Below are 19,414 nucleotides of genomic sequence, written 5' to 3'. Positions count from 1 at the left end.
GATTATCTTTTAAGAGTGTTGTGTTAGGACGGTGTTTAAATTTGTTAATAATTTGTTCAATAAAATATCTATTATAACCATTAAATTTGGCAATGGAGCGGATGATATTTAGATCTTTATTTAAGTTTTCCTTTGACAGCGAAATTTTGAAGGCACCCTCTCATGCCACTTCCTCCTTCCGCAACACCCCAATGATCCTCCCTAGATATCCCCCCATTTTCCTTTCCCTCCCACCCTCATTATTACCCACCCTTTTCTATATTTACCGCCTCCCATTCATTTATCAATCACCACGGCAAGCTGTTTCAAGTTGAGCCTCACATTGTAATTTCTTTTAAAATTTCTTCCTATTTTTTATATATTGTATTTGGTTTTATTCTTTTTAAAGATTTAAATTATTTTCTAATTTATATATCCGCTTCGAATTGTCGAAATTAAGTCCTACACTGTTTTCCTAAGACTTCAATTATGTCACCTTTTACTCTTTGGCCAGAGAAACAAATGCCTACAAGACCTGCCTAGCAACAACTATACGTAACTGCATATCATAAGTTCAGTTTAATAACGAGTTATCCTTCAAGTCTGCATATTAGAACAAATCCTTTAACTCGTTATCGATCTCAAATACAACATCTTCATACGTCTTCATATGTGAATGCAGCATAACAGGATTTTGTACTAGACCTGCTTATGAACTTCAACTAGATTTGTTTCGGCACGAAATAGTGGTGTTCTTTTTACTCTTTTTACTGTGATCATTGTGTTAGTTGTTTTTGGATCTTTATGTCTTAATTTTTGCACTGCTTTGCTAATTGGCTGATGATGACACTTCAAATGTGTTGAAACCGGTCCCAAATGAACAGGTTGTAACTTCTATTTGGTTCAACTTAACAACGGAGTATTGAAAGGTGGATCCTTCCTACTATATAATATTGTACATTGGTTAAGATTCAAATCACAGCCACACTGGAGAGAAATAAATTAAGTTACAATGTTACTAAGGTGCCCAGGATGATTGAGAAGATGCAACAGAATCAGAAATACAAAACTAAGAGAACTGGTTAAAATTGGCATTCAATGAGGCAAAATAACATCCTAGAGATAAACAAAAGATCAGGATTGACTTATATGTTTTATACAGGGTGAATCGGAAACTTGTCTACATGCTTAAAGTATTGCAGTACGTTACAGAGTGAAATGATGAATGGTAGCCTACATAAAACATGAAACTTCATTTATTCACTTCACGTAAGAGCCACATGCCTTGCCACCCTGATTGGCTCAGATGATAAAAGCGCTATCGTTCTGAACCAAAGTTACTGGGTGTGGTCTTTATTCAGTCTGGTGATACTTGGATGTGTTCTAGGACACCAGACATTTGTTGAGAGATAGACCCGCATATAGAAGAACACCTGCAGAACAAAATTCTGGCACGTCAGCATCCCCCAAAACTGTACAATTTGTGGGACTTGAAGTCAATATTATTATATCAATTACATATACAGCAGATGAGAAGAAGCCCATTAGGACTACACAAAGTACTTAGAGGCATTCATTTGCCTTCCTTTGTGCCCATATTTCTTTCATTCTTTTACTGTGGGCTTCCTTTCCGTCTCCAGGCCAGGTTGTTCCAGTCTTCCTGTTTGGTCTTTCCTCTTGCTCAACTTGCCATCTGTGAATTTTGGATCTAAAGATTACCCTGTTTTGGGCATCTGCTGGTGTAATTCGTGCCTGTCTCAAACTGGTTTTGATTTCACCAATCCATTTCATTGTGTCTGTTTTGGCTTTATTCTCCTTTCGTAGAATTCAACTGTTTGTTTTGTAAGTCTGTCTGGATGCATGCATTTGTTTAATATGTCCACAGAAAACTTAACCTGCATTTTCTAATGTCACGGTAACAAACACACACATTATTATTATTATTATTATTATTATTATTATTATTATTATTATTATTACTACTACTACTACTACTACTACTAGCACCACCACCACCACCACCACCACCACCACCACCAAGGGCCGTAATTAATTCCGGAACCGAAAATTAAATTCTCCAAACTCAACATCTTCATATAATTTTTGGTTCTCGTCTCCCTGTGGAGACTGAATAGCCCCTGGGAAATTGGAGATTTCTAGAAGGTGAATTAAATCGGAATTCCCCTGTGGTTAACAACCGTAGTTGTAAATCAGAGCTTGCTCCACTCAAGGCTGACTACCTTCAAAAGTCAATTATGGAAAGATCTTTTAGAAAAAGAATTCCACCGTTCTGCCCAGTAAGAAAGCAGAAGATGGCTACATCGGATTCGGTGGGTAGCCACCTAAAAGACAGCAATGAGTCGGAGCGTTTGCAATCACAAAAATATACATCAGAAGACAAGAACAGGATCAAGCATAGCCAAATCAACTACACTGCGACACACAATATTAATTCTCTATTGAAAACAGGAAAACTTAAAAAGTTTTATTGATGAATTGAATAAACAGAAAATTTTGATAGTGGGGCTCCAAGAGATGAGAAATACAATGGAAGATCCATTTGAATCTCAAGGATACAGAATTTACACCGGAAAGTCTGGACAAAAGACTATGAAACAATGCCCGCAATTTGGAACAGGGATTGTAGTAAATATTAACATCAGAGACTCTACCACGGACTTTCAAGCCATCTCACCAAGAATTGCAACTTTAACTTTAAAAACAACAAATAAAATTTATACTGTCATAAATGCCCATGCCCTCACAAATGAGAAAAATTTTCTAACAAAGACCAGGAAAGAAGTGGAAAATGTTTAGGATCTCCTAGAACAGACAATAAATCAAATAAATAAAAACAATATTAAGATTATATTAGGGGATTTCAATACCCAACTGGGAAAGAAAAAACAATACGGAAATATAATTGGAAAATGGGCTCCACACAAATTTACAAATAAGAATGGTCAAAGACTTATTGAATTATGTAGAGAACACAAACCTCACTTCCAAATCCACATACTTCACAAAGGAGACCGAACAAACTTAAAAGTTGGAAACACCCTGACTGGAGAAAAGGGAAATGGCAGCTGGATCATGTCTGTATGGACAAATCCTTTCATAGAGAAATTTACAATGTTAAAGTGCTGAGAGGAATAGACACCAGTTCAGACCAATACATCTTCTTTTCTTCACGGGGCCTCTAAATATTAGTTCCTAATTAGCATCGACCTCCAAGATCTTTTGCTACCATGTTTTCCTTTATTCCCACCTAGATATATATGCTCCCTTCACAAAGCTGCAGGTTGTTCTTATTGGGTCTTCTTGGACTTTTTCTCTCTCTTCACCTGGTAGTCCTAGAGTGGAGAGTCTGATTCTACCCAGCGCCTCACATTCGAAAAGTATGTGTTCAGCTGATTCCTCTGCTTCATTGCATTTCCTACATATGTTGTCTCTTATTACTTCAATTCTATGTACGTGTTTTTTCAGATGGCAGTGTCCTGTCAACAATCCTACTACCCATCTTAGAAGTGAAGCTTCCACGGTGTGAAGACTTATTTAATTTAATTTCCGGGTTGAACCATGTTGTAGTTGTCTGCACATCACGTAAATTTTGCCGATGTTTCGAATACATTGCAGTATTCTTTGTCAAGGCGACTGAAATACCCCTACTCGATCCGAGGTAATCAGTCTCCCAGGCAGCAATTTACACTACTAGAGTGGCCCTGACTTTGGCCTTTCATATCCTAGCCTTTCTGGCTGACGTAAGCCCTGGCTGTCTCGTAAGTATTCTGGAAGGTATGTGTCACAGCCAGGTAGTGGTGGCTTGCCCGCGCTGTTATGTAATGCGGTTTCAGCTTGTGTGTTTATGTTGTGGTCCTTAGAAGAAAGATATAAAATCAATAATTCTTGGATGCGTATCAGCCATAGTTTAAGACATTCAGACCACAACATAAACACCCGGGCCGAAACCCCATCACATAACAGCGCGGGCAAGCCCCCACTACCTGGCTGTGACACATACCTTCCAGAATACTCACGAGACAGCCAGGGCTCACATCAGCCAGAAAGGCTAGGATATAAAAGGCCAAGGTCAGGGCCACTCTATTAGTGTAAATTGCTGCCTGGGAGACTGATTACCTCGGATCGAGTAGGGGTATTTCAGTCGCCTTGACAAAGAATACTGCAATGTATTCGAAACGTCGGCAAACTGTACATGATGTGCAGACAATTACAACATGGTTCAACCCAGAAATTAAATTAAATAATCCTACTACCCATCTTATATTTTCTCTGTCGAGTTTCAACAGTTCTTTAGTATGCTTCTTGTTTGGTCCTTTTATCAGTTCCTTTGCAAGCCTGCATCCTGGAGTATTTTTCCAGTTTACCAATTGTTTCTGTTGTACCCATTTTCCTATGTAGTGTCGGGCTTGTCCATAGGAAATCCCGCATGCAGGTTCTGGACCTACAAAATGTGTTTCTGTCCCTTTCCTGGCAAGTTTATCTGCCTTTCCATTCCCTTCTATACCTGCATGCCCTGGTACCCATATTATTTTGACAATGTTGTACTTTGAGAGCTTCAGGAGAAGTGAGTGGCAATACCAGACAATTCTGGATATTATCCGGACTGCCTCTAGTGCCTTAATGGCCGCTTGGCTGTCCGTAAAAATGAAAATATTCTTATTCCTAGAGATCATTTTCAGATTTTCTTCAAGACATGTTGTGATAGCTATTATTTCAGCTTGAAAGACAGTAGTGTGTTTGCCAAGGCTCATCTGTATTGATCTCTCAGGTCTCCGCCCGTTGATCCTTCCTCCTGTGCCATCCACATTCTTTGAGCCATCAGTCCACCACACTATATCTTCTTTTTAAGTATTCCATTTGTTGATATCCCAGTCTTCTTTTTTTATTATCTGGGTCTCAAACGGTTTTCCAAAGTTGTACTTTGGTATCATATGATCAGAAGGTATGTGTAGAACTTCCTCTGTTATTACTCAGTTAATTTTACAGTGTCCTAGATTGGGTCTTTGTGCATTCCAGCACTCTGATTGTTACAATCTATATGAACTCATTCTAGCCTGTCCTTTTATGAAATTGCATAATGATGGGAGATCTAGGAAAGTTTTCAAGGCTTCTGTCAGTGTAGTTCTCATAGCTACAGTTATGGCTATGCATGCAATTCTCTGTAGGCTATCCAATCTACTTCTGACTTACTTTCTGCCACCAGATGATTGCAGCATAGGCCATCAACGGTCTAATGATCATTGTATATATCCACATTACCATTGATGGTCTTAGGCCCCATGTCTTCCCAACGGCTCTTTTACATGCATACAGCAAGTTCTTGGCTCGGGTTATGTTCCTTTCTATATGTGGATTCCAGGTTAGATTTTTATCTAACACTACACCTAGGTGCAGTGCCTGTTCTTCCACATATATATATATATATATATATCTTGCCCAAAGAGCTTCAGTGATCTCTTTCTCTCTAATTTTCTCCTTCTTGTAAAAGGGACCAAAGTTATCTTGTTCAGGTTGACTGATAGATGTTCTTCCCAACAGCAGTTCTCCACAAGGTTGAGTGATCTTTGCTTGAGGTCCTGGATAACACTCATCACCTTACCTCATACCACAATCACTAGGTCATCTGCGTATCCTTGTGTACAGAAACCCTGTTCGTTGAGCATAGCTATGATTTTGTTCACCACGAGGTTCCACAGCAGAGGCGAAAGAACTCCTCCCTGAGCACAGCCTCAGGTGGCCCTAACCATCAGCGTTTCTTCAAACAGGGTTGCTTTTATCTTCCTTCCGTCTAACATGGATTTAATCCATTTGATGACCTTTTTACTCACCTTGCTCTTTTCCAATGCTTTTATCATAGTCACAGGTTGTATTGCTGAAGGCTCCTTCTATATCTAGAAATGCTGCTAGTGCAATTTCTTTATATTCTAGGCTTTCCTCTAGTTTACAAACCAAGTGGAGTGCTACTTCAGGGGTTCTGCCAGGTCTATATGCAAACTGATTTTCATGTAACGTTGAGTTCAGTTGCACCGTTCTTTTGATATATTTATCCAGAATTTTCTCCATTGCTTTCAGCATGAAGGAGGTTAAACATAATGGTCTGTATGCTTTGGCTTGGGCATAATTTACCCTTCCAGGCTTAGGTATGAATACTGCTTTAGCTTCAGAACATGATTTCGGCACGTACCCTAAAGCTAGACTAGCTCTGAAGAGGTCCATCAGGGCATTGACGAGTATCTCCCGTCCTTCCTGTAGGAGTATCGGAAGTATCTCATCTGCCCCCGGAGCCTTTATAGGGTGAAACGTGTCGACTGCCCATTTTACATAGTTGTGTTTTATTATTCTGTTGGCACAGTTCCAGTCTGCTCTTCGAGCTCCGGTCTCTGTTCCAACCGTTTCTTCTTCTGTCATCTCCTCAACCTCAGGAAAGTGACACGCCATTAGCACCTCCAGCGTGTCCTTCCCCGCCTGAGTAAACGACCCATCTGGTTTCTCCAGTGTCCTCACCTGATTTATATGGGTTGCTTTAAGAACATTCTGGAGCCTTGCTGTTTCAGTGTGCGATTCCACTTTCTCACAGAACAGTCTCAAAGATTTCCTTTTTTCTTTCCGTATCTCTAGGTTATACTCAGCGAGTTTCCTATGACATACATCCCACATACCATTTCTAGATGATATTCTATACAACATCCTAACCTCTTTTTTCATTCTGGCTAGTTTGTTGTTCCACCACCTTACTTTTTGGCATTTTTCTTTTCTTTTAGAGGACAGTTGTCATGGAATGAGTCTATAATGGTCTTCTAATAGTTCCACTGCCTCATCCAATTCTTACAAGACCACTACATAGTTAAAATCAAAATTAAATTCACACCATTAAAGAAGAAGAAATAAAAAACAACGAAAGAAAAAGGAATTACGATCCATACCAATTAATCAGAAATGACAAATATCAAGAATAATATCATATCATAAAATTAAGAGATGATTTTTTTTATTTTTTATTATTATTATTATTTTTTTTTTGCTAGTTGCTTTACGTCGCACCGACACAGATAGGTCTTATGGCGACGATGGGACAGGGAAGGGCTAGGAGTGGGAAGGAAGCGGCCGTCGCCTTAATTAAGGTACAGCCTGGTGTGAAAATGGGAAACCACGGAAAACCATTTTCAGGGCTGCCGACAGTGGGGTTCGAACCTACTATCTCCCGAATACTGGATACCGGCCGCACTTAAGCAACTGCAGCTATCGAAACAGATGATTTAGAAGAACTTATACCAATTCTCAAACAACAGGCTGAAAATGTAGCCCCCTTAAATCCACAGAAAAGACATGCTTGGTAGACACCAGAATGTGACAAATGTCATGGAAAAAGACACCAGGCATAGATAAAATTTCAAACTCATAAAAAAGAAAATGCCATCAACCTCAAAAATATTAGGAAAAAATTCACCCAAACCATTAGAAAAAAATTAAGAGACAATTTTAGAAAGATATAATCACCTCAATAGAAGAAAACTACCATAAAACCAATTCTAGAGATTACTATAAAATCTTTGGTAGACAACTAAAGATATTCAACCCCTCTACATTAATGTTGAAATGTGAAGATGGAAAAATGGAGCATAGTAACAAGGAAAATGCCAAAATCATGGCAAGAGCATTCAATAAACTTGTGAACTGTGAAGAGTCCAAAGAACTTTTAAAAATTAGACACCACCGTAAAAACCAAACCTCACTATCTAAACCCCCAACATTCCAAGAGGTGGAAACAGCAGTCGTGGAGATGAAAAACTACAAGGCATGCAGAGAAGATCAAGTTTTTCCAGAAATGTTGAAATATGCGTGACACAGTTCGAATCTCCCTACACGTGGCTCTATCAAAATTATGGACAACAGAACATTTTCCCAAACACTGGACAAGAGCTATCATTCACCCGCTTCACAAAAAAGGAGATAAGAGCAATCCAGATAACTACAGAGGTATATCTCCCTTGGACTGCTCATACAAAATATTTGCTAGAATCCTGTATGGCAGAATTAAAGAACAATTAGAGCAAGAATTAGGTGAATACCAAGGAGGTTTCAGACCTTGGAGAAGCTGTGCAGAACAAATTATCACGTTAAAATTAGTTCTGGTATATTACAGAAAACAAAACAAACCTCTCGCAATAACATTTGTAGACTTAAAGAAGGCATATGACTGTATTCACAGACCTTCAATATTGAAAATATTAAGAAATTTTGGACTGCACCAGAAACTAATCAAACTGACTGAACTCACCTTAACCAACACACAATCAAAAGTCAAGTTCAGAGGGGAATTTTCTAAACCATTACTCATAAAAACTGGTTTCAGACAGGGAGACTGTTTGTCACCACTGCTATTCAACTGTGCTTTGGAATATATAACGAGGAAATGGTATACGGATAACCCAAAAAACATCAAAATTGGAAAATCAAAAGACAACATAACCTTAAATTGTCTGGGATTTGCTGATGACCTTGCTCTCCTATCTAACAATGTTCAGGAAACTCTACACAACAAATTAAATCACTACAGGAAATAGCACAAAAAATTGGCCTCAATATATCCTTTGAGAAAACTGAAATCATGTTAACTGACCCACCACTTTCAAAGAAAATCGAAGTAGGAGAACAGAAAATCAAAACTGTAGACAAATTTAAATATTTAGGTGAAATTATTACATACAACCTTAACAAAAAGCAAATATGGCATAACAGAATAAACAAATTAACCAAAGCTCAATATGTCACCAAGAACACATACAACAGAAAAAACCTCTCAATAGCCACAAAATTAAAGCATTATAAAACAGTCCTACAACCAGAAATAACATATGCTAGTGAAACCATTTTCAAAACAGCTAATACTTCAGCAAGAGACAGGATACTCAAATCAGAAATAAGAATAATCAGAACATGTATAAACAAAAAATACCAAGAAAATGGACACTGGACACTAGTTTCTAATGAAACAGTCTACAAAAAAATAGAACTGGTAATGAGCACTATCATAAAAAAACTAATCTCATTCTTTGGTCACCTAAATTAGGACACCTGAAAATAGAATCAGCAGAATAATAATAATAGAAAAATTGTGGAACAGTAAGAGTAATATTAAGTGGATTACAAAAATCAAAGAAGATATGAAGGAACTACAAATCACAGTAGAGGATTTAAAAAACAAGACCTACAGAATCAAGACACTAAAAAACAGACACTTGACTACAGACCATGATTAATAGACAAACTATGAGAAGAGTGATTTTAGACGAGGAGAGAAAATCAAGATCCGAGAAAATGAAAAAGTACTGGGCTGAGAGAAAATCGAAAAATCCATTGTAGAATTGACTAAAGTGGTCCAATGAAGGCCATAAAATATAAAATAAATAAATAAATAAATAAATATTACTACCAAGAATAAAAATTGTTGATAAATTTAAGTGTTTAGGACATTATAAAACACTCACAGAGCCTGAAATAACTTATGCTAGTGAAACCATCTTTAAAACTACTAATACAACCAAAATAGAAAAATTACTTAAAACAGAAAGAAAAATAATTAGAACATGCATACATAAACAATATAAATTTAATGGACAATGGAGAACAGCATCAAATAAAACAGTTTATAAGGAAACCAAACTGGTATTGAGCACGATTAGGAAAAAACGTATATAAATCTTTGAAAATCTTATCAGAACACCTGAAACAATAATTAGAAGAAGAATAATTGAAAAATTATGGAATAGCAAAGCCAAGATTAAATGGATTACAAAAATTAAGGATGATATTAAAGAACTCCAAATAAAAAATAGATGATCTTAAGAACAAAATAGATAAAATTAAGGTACTTTAAAATAAACCCACCAGGATACACACCATGATTAATAAAAGGTCTGATGGAAGGGTGTTTTCAATTGAAGAAAGGAAGGCAGCGCCTCTTAGAATGAAGAAATATTGGGCTGGCAGAAAAGTAAAAAATCCCCTGCATAATTGACTAGAGTGATCTAATATGGTGGCAATGAACATGCAGCAGCAAGTTACAGTTGCAGCTGCAGTATGGCGATTGCATACCAGAATGACTGTCAGGCCGCAAGGCAGGGGCATTTCAATAAACCATTGCTGCCATTGGCTGTAGGAAAATGGAAAAAATTACTGCTAAACCTAAGTTAGGCCACAGAAGGCAAGAATTGTAAATGTGTTCACCACCAGCCCATAAAAATCAACCCACCAATGTACATGTGAGCTAAGTATCAGTCTGGTGCATCTCGTGCTTTCAGACATAAGAGGTTCCATCCCTTCAGACGGATTCAAGTCCACAAACTGAATAAGGATGACCCTAACCGGTAGCTAGAACATTAATTCAAAAATAATGAAGATCAACAGGCTGAAAGGAATTGCTGAAAGGGTAGAACTAGAGAACTCCTTTGAGAAGACAAAGTACTGTACATAACGAACATCAATGGATGGTTGCTAACTATGGGAAGACTGGACAGGTCAAGAAGTTCAAGTATCTGGTTGAAGTAATTCAACAGAATGGACTAGAAGAGAAAGCCATGAATGTCAGAATCTGAAAATTAGAGTGGGCATGTCAGCTGATGAAAAACATTTATAATAAGATGACGCTAGGCATAGGCGCCAAGCTTGCGTGTTAAAGTACAGCTGTTAACCAAAAGGATTCTATGCTTCCGAGACTTTGACCACCCAGCGTGATTGCATCGTATGGGTCACGTAGCTGTCGGATTGCATACGAGAGATGGTGGGCTTGAACCCTCCTGTTGGCAGCACTGTGTCGCATCAACACAGACCAGTCTTATGGCGACGATGGGATACAACAGGACTAAGACTGGGAAGGAAGAGATCATGGCCTTGATTAAGGTACAGCCCCATCATCTGCCTGGTATGAAAATCTGAAGCTATGGAAAACCATCTTCAGGGCTGCCAACAGTAGGGTTTGAACACACCATCCCCCTATTGCAAGCTCACAGCTATGTGACCCAGCCCATGTGGCCAACTCGTTCAGTGAAGATCGATAATAGGGATGAATTTACACAATTCGTCAAAAGCTATTTTGGAAATTAAAGCAAAACCAGAGCTCATTTGTTAACAGTTGAAGTGTTCCACATAATTTCCTAGAACAAAAATTAGGCCAACAAATATCTGAGAAACAAAGAAACCATACTTCTATACAGAAGGCCAATTGGAACATCTGTAAATACTGTATAGGAAAAAAATTTACTGACTGAATTATAATGTTTGTCCAATCCTTGTCCCGTTTCTCTACGGGGTCAGGTATGAATCTGTCATGTCCGAGTTTTTATGACTGGATGCCCTTCCTGAAATGAACGACGTGATATATGCTAATAGGGAGAGGGTGAAACCCGGTACCAGCACATAGCCTGCTCCTGTTGAATAGCACCAAGAGGTCAGCTCAAGGCGTAACACCTCCATCCGACGGACGAATCACCATTAACAGCTTCATATGCCCTGACTCCATATGAGAGGTTTGCAATTTAATCTAGGTTTTTGGCACGCAATCTAGTGATTAGAAATTGTATCCCACCACCTTCCCTACCGACCAACATTCTGATGGTGAATTTTTTTTTTTTTTTGACCAACAGGGCTCAACCAGCTAACCACGGTGTCAGATCGTTCAGACTTCAACGCATGAATGATCATGGCCACCAGACAGGCTTTAAAAAAACTATGAATTATAATAATTCAAATTAATTACCGTCAAATATATGTTTGTAACAAATTTGTATCTTTTCCTTGAATTTGTTTTGATGCTGACTATTGCTTGTGTTCACCTGGATAGCAATAATGGCAATAAGCCTGACAGTACAGATATATTCTCTTGCATCAAGTTTAACCTAAAAATATAATTTCAGTAAGATTTTGAAACAACTAACCCCTCCATCATTAGCATAGATAATTCACAACAACTTATATTAAAAAATATAATAAACATATCTTGGGCTGATGTAAGAACCATGACAAAGATAAAGAAAATAACAGATGTTTTTAAGTTTGAAATAAAAGGTAAATACAGTTTTTGTCTTTTATCTATGCTACAAACAGGAAACAATGCTTGAAAGAATTCTTGAAGTGGTGAAGCAATTTTTCTAAAAATATTCTAAAATATACTATTCCACCATTTCAAGTTTAATTTAAACAAAACTAAGAGCTTTAGGTCAAGAACAGGGAGAGCTTACCAATTTTAGAAGTTTGCTTGCAATATATGCAAATATAACCATCATAAATTGCAGTATCGGGGATCTATCCCATGGTAAACTGCCTGTTTTCATATAATACATCTGTAACAAATCAATCATACTGTTAAAATGAGCTTCTGAAGAAGAAAATAACAGCACAATACTCTCATAATCCCACAGTATGACAAAACTAGGAACAATTTACCAGAACAATAAGGAAGCTTATCCCAACTGCATACTGAGTGGATTGGCAAAAACTGAACAAGTCTTTCAGTAGTCGTCCCCAGTTTCCATCATATCGACCCATGATGTGAAGTCTTTCTTCAATCAAAAAAAATATTCTCATCAGAAGCTCTCCCACAGTTTCTATCAGGATGAAAAAGGCAGCAAGCGTAACTGCCGAAAGAAAAAAGATCAATGTAGTGACCAAGTTTTCTGCAGGGGAAAAAACAAAACAAAACAAAAAAGAAAGAAAACCACTACCACTTAAAATCACACAAGGGAATAAAGGTTAGGCTTTGGATGACATTACACATAACTGATATGTAGATGACCTAGCCGAAGCGTTGGGGTATTAATGGACGAAGAAAGTTAATTTATAACTGTTAGGTTCTTCAGTCTGCCAAAACTAATTTTGATAAATATATTTATTAACTATCTGAAAAAGAAAACATATGGTAACAGATTTTATTTTATGAAATACTTCCTCTCATGCAGAGGCTGCCTTGCGACAAAGTATACTTTTATATTCATTTTTAGAAGAGAAATAGATATATTTGAGAAATTTTGATGGTAACATAATTGTAACAATGATTTCTTAGAATAATCAATGACCCCCTTAAGCAATGATGGCAATCTCCCTTAATGTTGTAACTGGGTTTCCAAAAATTGACAGCAAAACCAAGAATTGTTCCCCTCGCTCCAATCATCAGATCCACTATGTTGATTTCCTTTAGCTGGTATTTCTATCTGCAGTAAGGAATTGTTGGTAAGTAAATGTTCCTCTTCTCAAGGTTGACATCTGAGGGCTGCGACTTATGGCTTTCAAAGCAAACAGTGGGGTCGATGATGTAACTTCTTTTTATTCTTGAAGGCAATGATGTCAATCCTTCTGTGGCTTCCGTTCAAATACCTGGAAACCATGGTCTTTCAGCATTGTCGCAATTAACCAGCGGATGTTATGATGACGCATATTCCTTTAAAAGTTCACCGTGAGGACAAGATCCCAGAACATGCGCAAGAGTTTCAATCTCCTTGAGGCAGCGCCTATGAAGGGAATCATTCTGAGATCTTCCTGGTACCAATCTAACTGCCGAAATGGGTACTATCATTTCAATTGCCTCACACCATTCACTACAAGACAGCCTTGATGATAAATTATGATTTTAATTAAGGTCATTTATCCAAGCATAATACTGTTACCATACATTTTCTTTTTCAGATAGTTTATAAATTTATTCATCAAAATTAGTTTTGGGAGACTGAGGAAACTAACAGTTACAAATTGAGTCGAAACTGAAAAGATATGGCTTCAGATATTACAAAAAAGAAAGGAAGTAACTTAGTTGCCACAACCCAAGATAAGATGAAGCTATGGGAACAGTAAGTGAATAAGCTCTCCAATGACGACCGAGTTGCAGATTACAGCACTGGTGAGACGGATATTGGAACAGGTATCCTCAGAGAGGACGTGATAAAGGTTATTCAAGAGATGAAGTCTGGCAAAGCTCCTGGACCCAAAGATGTTCATGCTGAGATATTAAAGGTTATGGGTAATGAAAACATTAAAGTTCTCACATACCTCTTCAACATGATCTACCAGACAGGCCTGATTCCCAAAGACTGGCTTAGGTCTACTTTCATTCCATTACCAAAGAAGTCTAATGCAAGGTGCTGCAAAAAAACATCAAATGATCAACATGATGATTAATGGAAGAATCTTCCAAAAGTGCAAAGAATTTATGGTGGGCAGGCAATTCAGATTCAGAAGTGGATATGGCACCAGGGATGCCTCGTTCCCGGTGCAAGTCCTTGTGCAGTGCTGCCAGGACATGAACAATGATATGTTTTTGTGCTTTATTGATTACGAGAAGGCATTTGACTGCATACAGCACACTAAAATGTTAGAACTCTTTCAACAAGTGGGACACAATAATAGCGATGTAAGAATCATTGCCAACCTCAACTCAAATCAACAAGCGATGGTGCCTTCTGAATCTCCACCCCCTGGTCATCATTTGGAATGGACAACCTGGAAGGCACTTAATCGTTTGAGGAGTGGAGTAGGTAAATCCAAGGATAACCTTAAAAAATGGGGTTATCTGAAAGATCAGTCAGACTTCTGCGATTGTGGGGAGCAACAAACTACCCAACACCTGTATGACTGCCAGTCCTGCCCTGTTCGTTGTACACTTCAAGACTTGATTCAAGCCACTGAAGAGGGAATTTCTGTTGCCCATTTCTGGGCAGACATTGTGTGAAACATGTTTTGTGACATAAAATGTATTCTGTTTTATTTGTATATAATACCTTATTTATATTTTTAAGTTTCTCAACACTCTGACACAAAATAAATAAAATAACAAGCGAACATTCAGGTAGACAACATGTTGTCTGTTGAAGTAAAAATTCAACGTGGCATTTGACAAGGCTGCATGCTGTCTCCAATGCTCTTCGACTTATATTCGGAGGCAATCATGTCGGAAGCTTTGGACGGGTTTCATCAAAGGACTGTCATCAATGGTGAAGTCATCAACCATTTTCGATATGTAGACAACACAGCCCTGATTGCCAGAAGAAATTAAGACCTCCAAGCATTGCTGAATCAGGTGAACACAGTTAGCAATGATTACAACTTGAGGACAAATGTTCAGAAAACAACATTTGTGGTTGCCAGCAAGGAAGTGATTGATACCACATTATCACTTGCTGATAAAGCCATCGAACGGGTCTGTTTGTATAAATATCTTGGGTGCTGCCTAAATGACAAATGGGACTGCAGCCAGGAAATCAAAGCTCACAGCGAGCAAGCCAGGGGTGTGTTTATCAAAATGAAGAATCTTCTGAATCACTGAGATCTTAGTCCGAGAATGAGATTATGTGCCCTCAAGTGTTACATTCTCTCTGTACTAATATATGGACATGAGGGGTGGATGTTAACCAAAACCTTGGAGGCATTTGAAATATGGCTATATCGTCACATGCTTCGTATACCATGGACCAAGAGGGTGAGAAATACCAACATCCTGGATTGGATGGGCAAGGAGATGGAGGAGCTCTACAATATCAAATGACAGGAACTCCAATATTTTGGCCACGTGACTAAAAACAGACCAACAGGTTGAGAAACACAAAGGTGTTGGATTAGATAGGCAAGGAGATGGAGGTGTTCTACAATATCAAGTGACAGAAACTCCAATATTTTGGCCAGTGACCCAAAACGACAAATATCGCCTCCAGCAGCTAATAACAGAAGGCATGATCGAAGGACCATGCAGACCAATTTGTAAGTGTGAACTTGACTCTGCATCTCTGTTTTGTAGGCAGCCTCGAAAGAAAGGATTGCAATGATGATTGCCAATCTCTGAGTGGTCATGGCACATAAAGAAGTCCTACCCAAGAATACAACACAAATGTAAAATACTTAAGAAAAATTACAACCCTGAGACATTGTTTAAAAGTTTCCTGTAAGACACAATTAATTTTTAAATTATTTACAACAAATGTTCTTCAAAAAGAAGGAAAAATGCTGAAGTAAAAACTGTATTCAACAGCATGTGCTATTCAGATTCCCACAGGTAGAGGTTGCCCAGTTGACAAAGCATTCCGAATGCAGTTACATTAAGTCTTACAATCATACAGTGGATGAGATTTCCACATATCAGTCATAACAGTTATACAGAAGATAGCAACAGAACCTCTTACAGCCACTAAGGCAACCATGTTCATAAACTAACTGTTCAGGCTGAACAGCTCACAGAACTGTGCAAATATGACTGTTATTGCACCTCTAGCTCCAACTATAAAACCCACTACTTCCGTAGATGTTAACTTACATTTTGCTTTTCAGTATGGAACAGCAGGTTGATAGGCTACGAACGTCCACTGCTTGGGTTTCAGAACCTCCATTCTAAGTGTAGGGTCAGTTATCAAACTTCTGAGTCAAACCATTTGGAATAGCTATCATATCCATCTACTTACAAGATACATTGAACATAAGTCCATGTACTTAATTTGTATTTTATACTGACGTTCCCCAAGGCGTCAGTGATCAAGGTCCAAACACAGTGATGGCTGGCATTTCTATGGGCTTCATGATGTTTGCAAGCACTCAAAATGTATGAAAGTGCTTCTATCTCACTGTGACAACAGTGACAGTGACTGCCGTCTTGAGTGATGATGCAGCCACAGGTTATGTCTGAATGCAGTGTGTTATCAATGCTTTGAAGGAATCCTCTTGACTTCTGCTCATAACTAGTATACTTCATGCTTACTACGAGCATCAGCCAGTATCCTGGTGAAGTTCACTAGAACAGCAGCTTCTGTTTACAGCCACAGTGAAAACATATGCTCGTAGATTCTCCAAGTTCTGTCAGCAGCAAAGAAACCAAATGACTTAAGACCAGCATGAGAGCATCAGTCGAAGAATAAAACTTCATCAGAGGAAGGGTTTGAATACAGACCTCCGAAATCACAGCATCGCACCAAAGCAAGTACATTACAGCAACACTGGCTGAAACCAACAGTGTGTTTGTGTTTGATGCTGATTTTGTGGCATGGCTCTCTATAGCCATTCTTAAGTCATGTGTAGATTTAGCAGCAGTACCGCACAAAGACCATTTGAATTCGCCCATGAAGCGAATTATCATATACCCAGTTCACATTGTTTCCAACCACCCTGTAAAATTAATGTTGTGGTTCTCGAGAAAGCACAGCTAAACAGTATAGAAGCCGTCATCACTGGTCATCGGCTTAGATGGGCAGGTCATGTCCATCGTATGAGTGACAGTGGACTCCCTCGGCAAATCCTGTACAGTGAACTGAGCACTGGCAAGAGGACTCATGGGGCTCCTCTGAAGCAATATAAAGATCAGTTTAAACAGACCATAATAAGAATAGATATAAACTCAAATACTTGCAGTGGATTGCATTCATTAGTGTGCTACCATCTCAGCTGCAGTTGTACAGTTTGAACAGGAATTTCGAAGACAGGAAAGAAAGAAAGAAAGAAAGAAAGAAAGAAAGAAAGAAAGGAGTGAAAGAAACTACGTCAAACCACTACCATGCCCCTCACCTTCCATCGGATGCAACGTGTAGCTGCAAGTTTTATTCAAGAATTGATCTGATAAGCAGCCTTCATCGAGTGGACCAATGAATTAAAGAACTGCAGGCGAGAAACAAACTCGGATACGAGATGATTTCTGTCTGACAGCACAAACTGAAAAGTCTGAAGAGATGGATCCTTTGCTCTCTACTGCTCTGGATGATATTTCCACTTACTACAAGGAGAATCAACTGAAACCTAACCCATCCAAGACTTAGGTTTATGCTTTCCACCTCAGAAACAGGGAAGCTCAATGGAACAGCAGCCTCTATTTATAGCTACAGTCAAAACATATGCTCGTAGATTCTCCGAGCTCTGATAGCAACAAAGAAACCACGTGACATAAGACAGGACGCTCAATATTAGATGGAAAGGAGTTCAGTTGGAACATTGTTTTACCCTAAAAGATGGAAAGGAGGTCAGTTGGAACATTTTTTTTACCCTAAAATATCTATAGGTAACTTTAGATTGCACCCCGTCTTACAAGACCTATTATTTGAACACCAAACAACAGGTCCCTACAAGAAATAACATTCTTTGTAAACTGACAGAGGCAAATTGAAGTGCCCATCCTCAGACAGTACATATGACCAATTTGTCTCTGTGTTACTCTGCTGCTGAGTATGCTAGCCCTCTCTGGAACTGGTCCACTCATGCCAAACAAGTTGATATTGCCTTGAATGAGTCATGCAGAAATATCACTGAATATCTAAAACCAACACCTGTCTACAAACTCTACTCTCTGGCTGGCATAGCTCCTCCTAACGTGTGCTTTGAGGTCATGGCCTAAACCGGAATTGTCCTTGGTCAGCAGTCTCCGAGGACTGACTCAAATCAAGGAAACGTTTTGTGCAGGCCACAACGGTACTCACTGCGAGACCTGAGGTAGCAAGGATAAGTTTATGGCAATCCACTATACCAGTGGCATCAGAGTGGGTGAAGGCCAAAGAAAGTCTTCCTCCAGACATGATACTAACTGGAAAATATGGAGATCCCCCAACAGACTTCCGAGTGGTGTTAGGAGGTGCAGAGCTAATTTTCATAAATGAGGGTACCTGGAAGGAACACAGCTCTGCTGGTGTGGGCAGACTCAAACAATGCAACACCAGTGCAGATGTGCACTCGCTGTGTAAATATTTTAAAATATTGTGTTTAAACTTTATTTACCACAAAGCTCTGATGTATATTTCTCATTGTGTAAAGTAATTACAGTTTGTTCAGTTGGCTCTAAATGTAACAAAGCAGTGAGATTGTGAGTGTGCTGTCGTGGTGATTATGGTTTTAAGAGGAAGTACAACTGAGCAACCATCCTCTGTAATACTAATCGGCTGGAAAATGGAAGGGATCCGACACATCGAAAAATGAAGGTATCGGGCAAAGAAAGGCAAGAGCCAGGAAGGGCATGAAAATGAAAGACTCTCTAGGCCTCCATATGTAATCACGTCTTGGTCAAAAAAGAACAAGAGTTGACCAAGGGAGGGTGGATAAGATATATGAAAGTGAGGAACCAGGCACAAGTGAGTGGAACCAATGCCAGGACTCAGCTAAGGGTCCCATGGTTGCCAACACACCCTCCCAAGTTAGGAGAGCCTGAGGCCCGTTTTAGTCTCATCTTATGACAGGCAGGGGATAACATGGATGTTATTCTACTGCCCTCATCCACAGGAGGTAAAACAGTGAGATAGACATAAATAAAATGTAAAAATGGAAACTTAAAATCCTGCACAGTGAACACTGTTTTATGCAACACTTGATGTTTTTATTATGTACTGGAATTGGGCCGCTCCCATTTTTTAAAATAATAATAATAATAATAATAATAATAATAATAATAATAATAATAATAATAATAATA

At 38.6% G+C, this 19,414-nt stretch overlaps 1 protein-coding gene across 6 annotated transcripts in view; it reads right to left on the bottom strand.

The window, feature by feature from the left end:
• Positions 1-19,414, bottom strand: part of LOC136857568 (stimulator of interferon genes protein homolog) — a 219,471-nt gene that overhangs the window by 167,703 nt on the left and 32,354 nt on the right. For all 6 annotated transcript variants that reach the window (XR_010858546.2, XM_068225239.1, XM_067136333.2 and 3 more), the window contains 2 exons: positions 12,442-12,632; positions 12,237-12,338 (listed from right to left, as the gene is read on the bottom strand). Coding sequence is in view for 5 of the 6 variants with exons in the window: in XM_068225239.1 (XP_068081340.1) it covers positions 12,237-12,338; positions 12,442-12,632 (293 nt within the window). In the remaining variant the exon portion in view is untranslated. The remainder of the gene's footprint in view (positions 1-12,236; positions 12,339-12,441; positions 12,633-19,414) is intronic.

Source organism: Anabrus simplex, chromosome 1 (assembly GCF_040414725.1).
Source record: "Anabrus simplex isolate iqAnaSimp1 chromosome 1, ASM4041472v1, whole genome shotgun sequence".
NCBI lineage: Eukaryota > Metazoa > Arthropoda > Insecta > Orthoptera > Tettigoniidae > Anabrus > Anabrus simplex.
The sequence above is the reverse complement of the archived record's forward strand: the minus strand, read 5'-3'. Positions and strand labels throughout refer to the sequence as shown.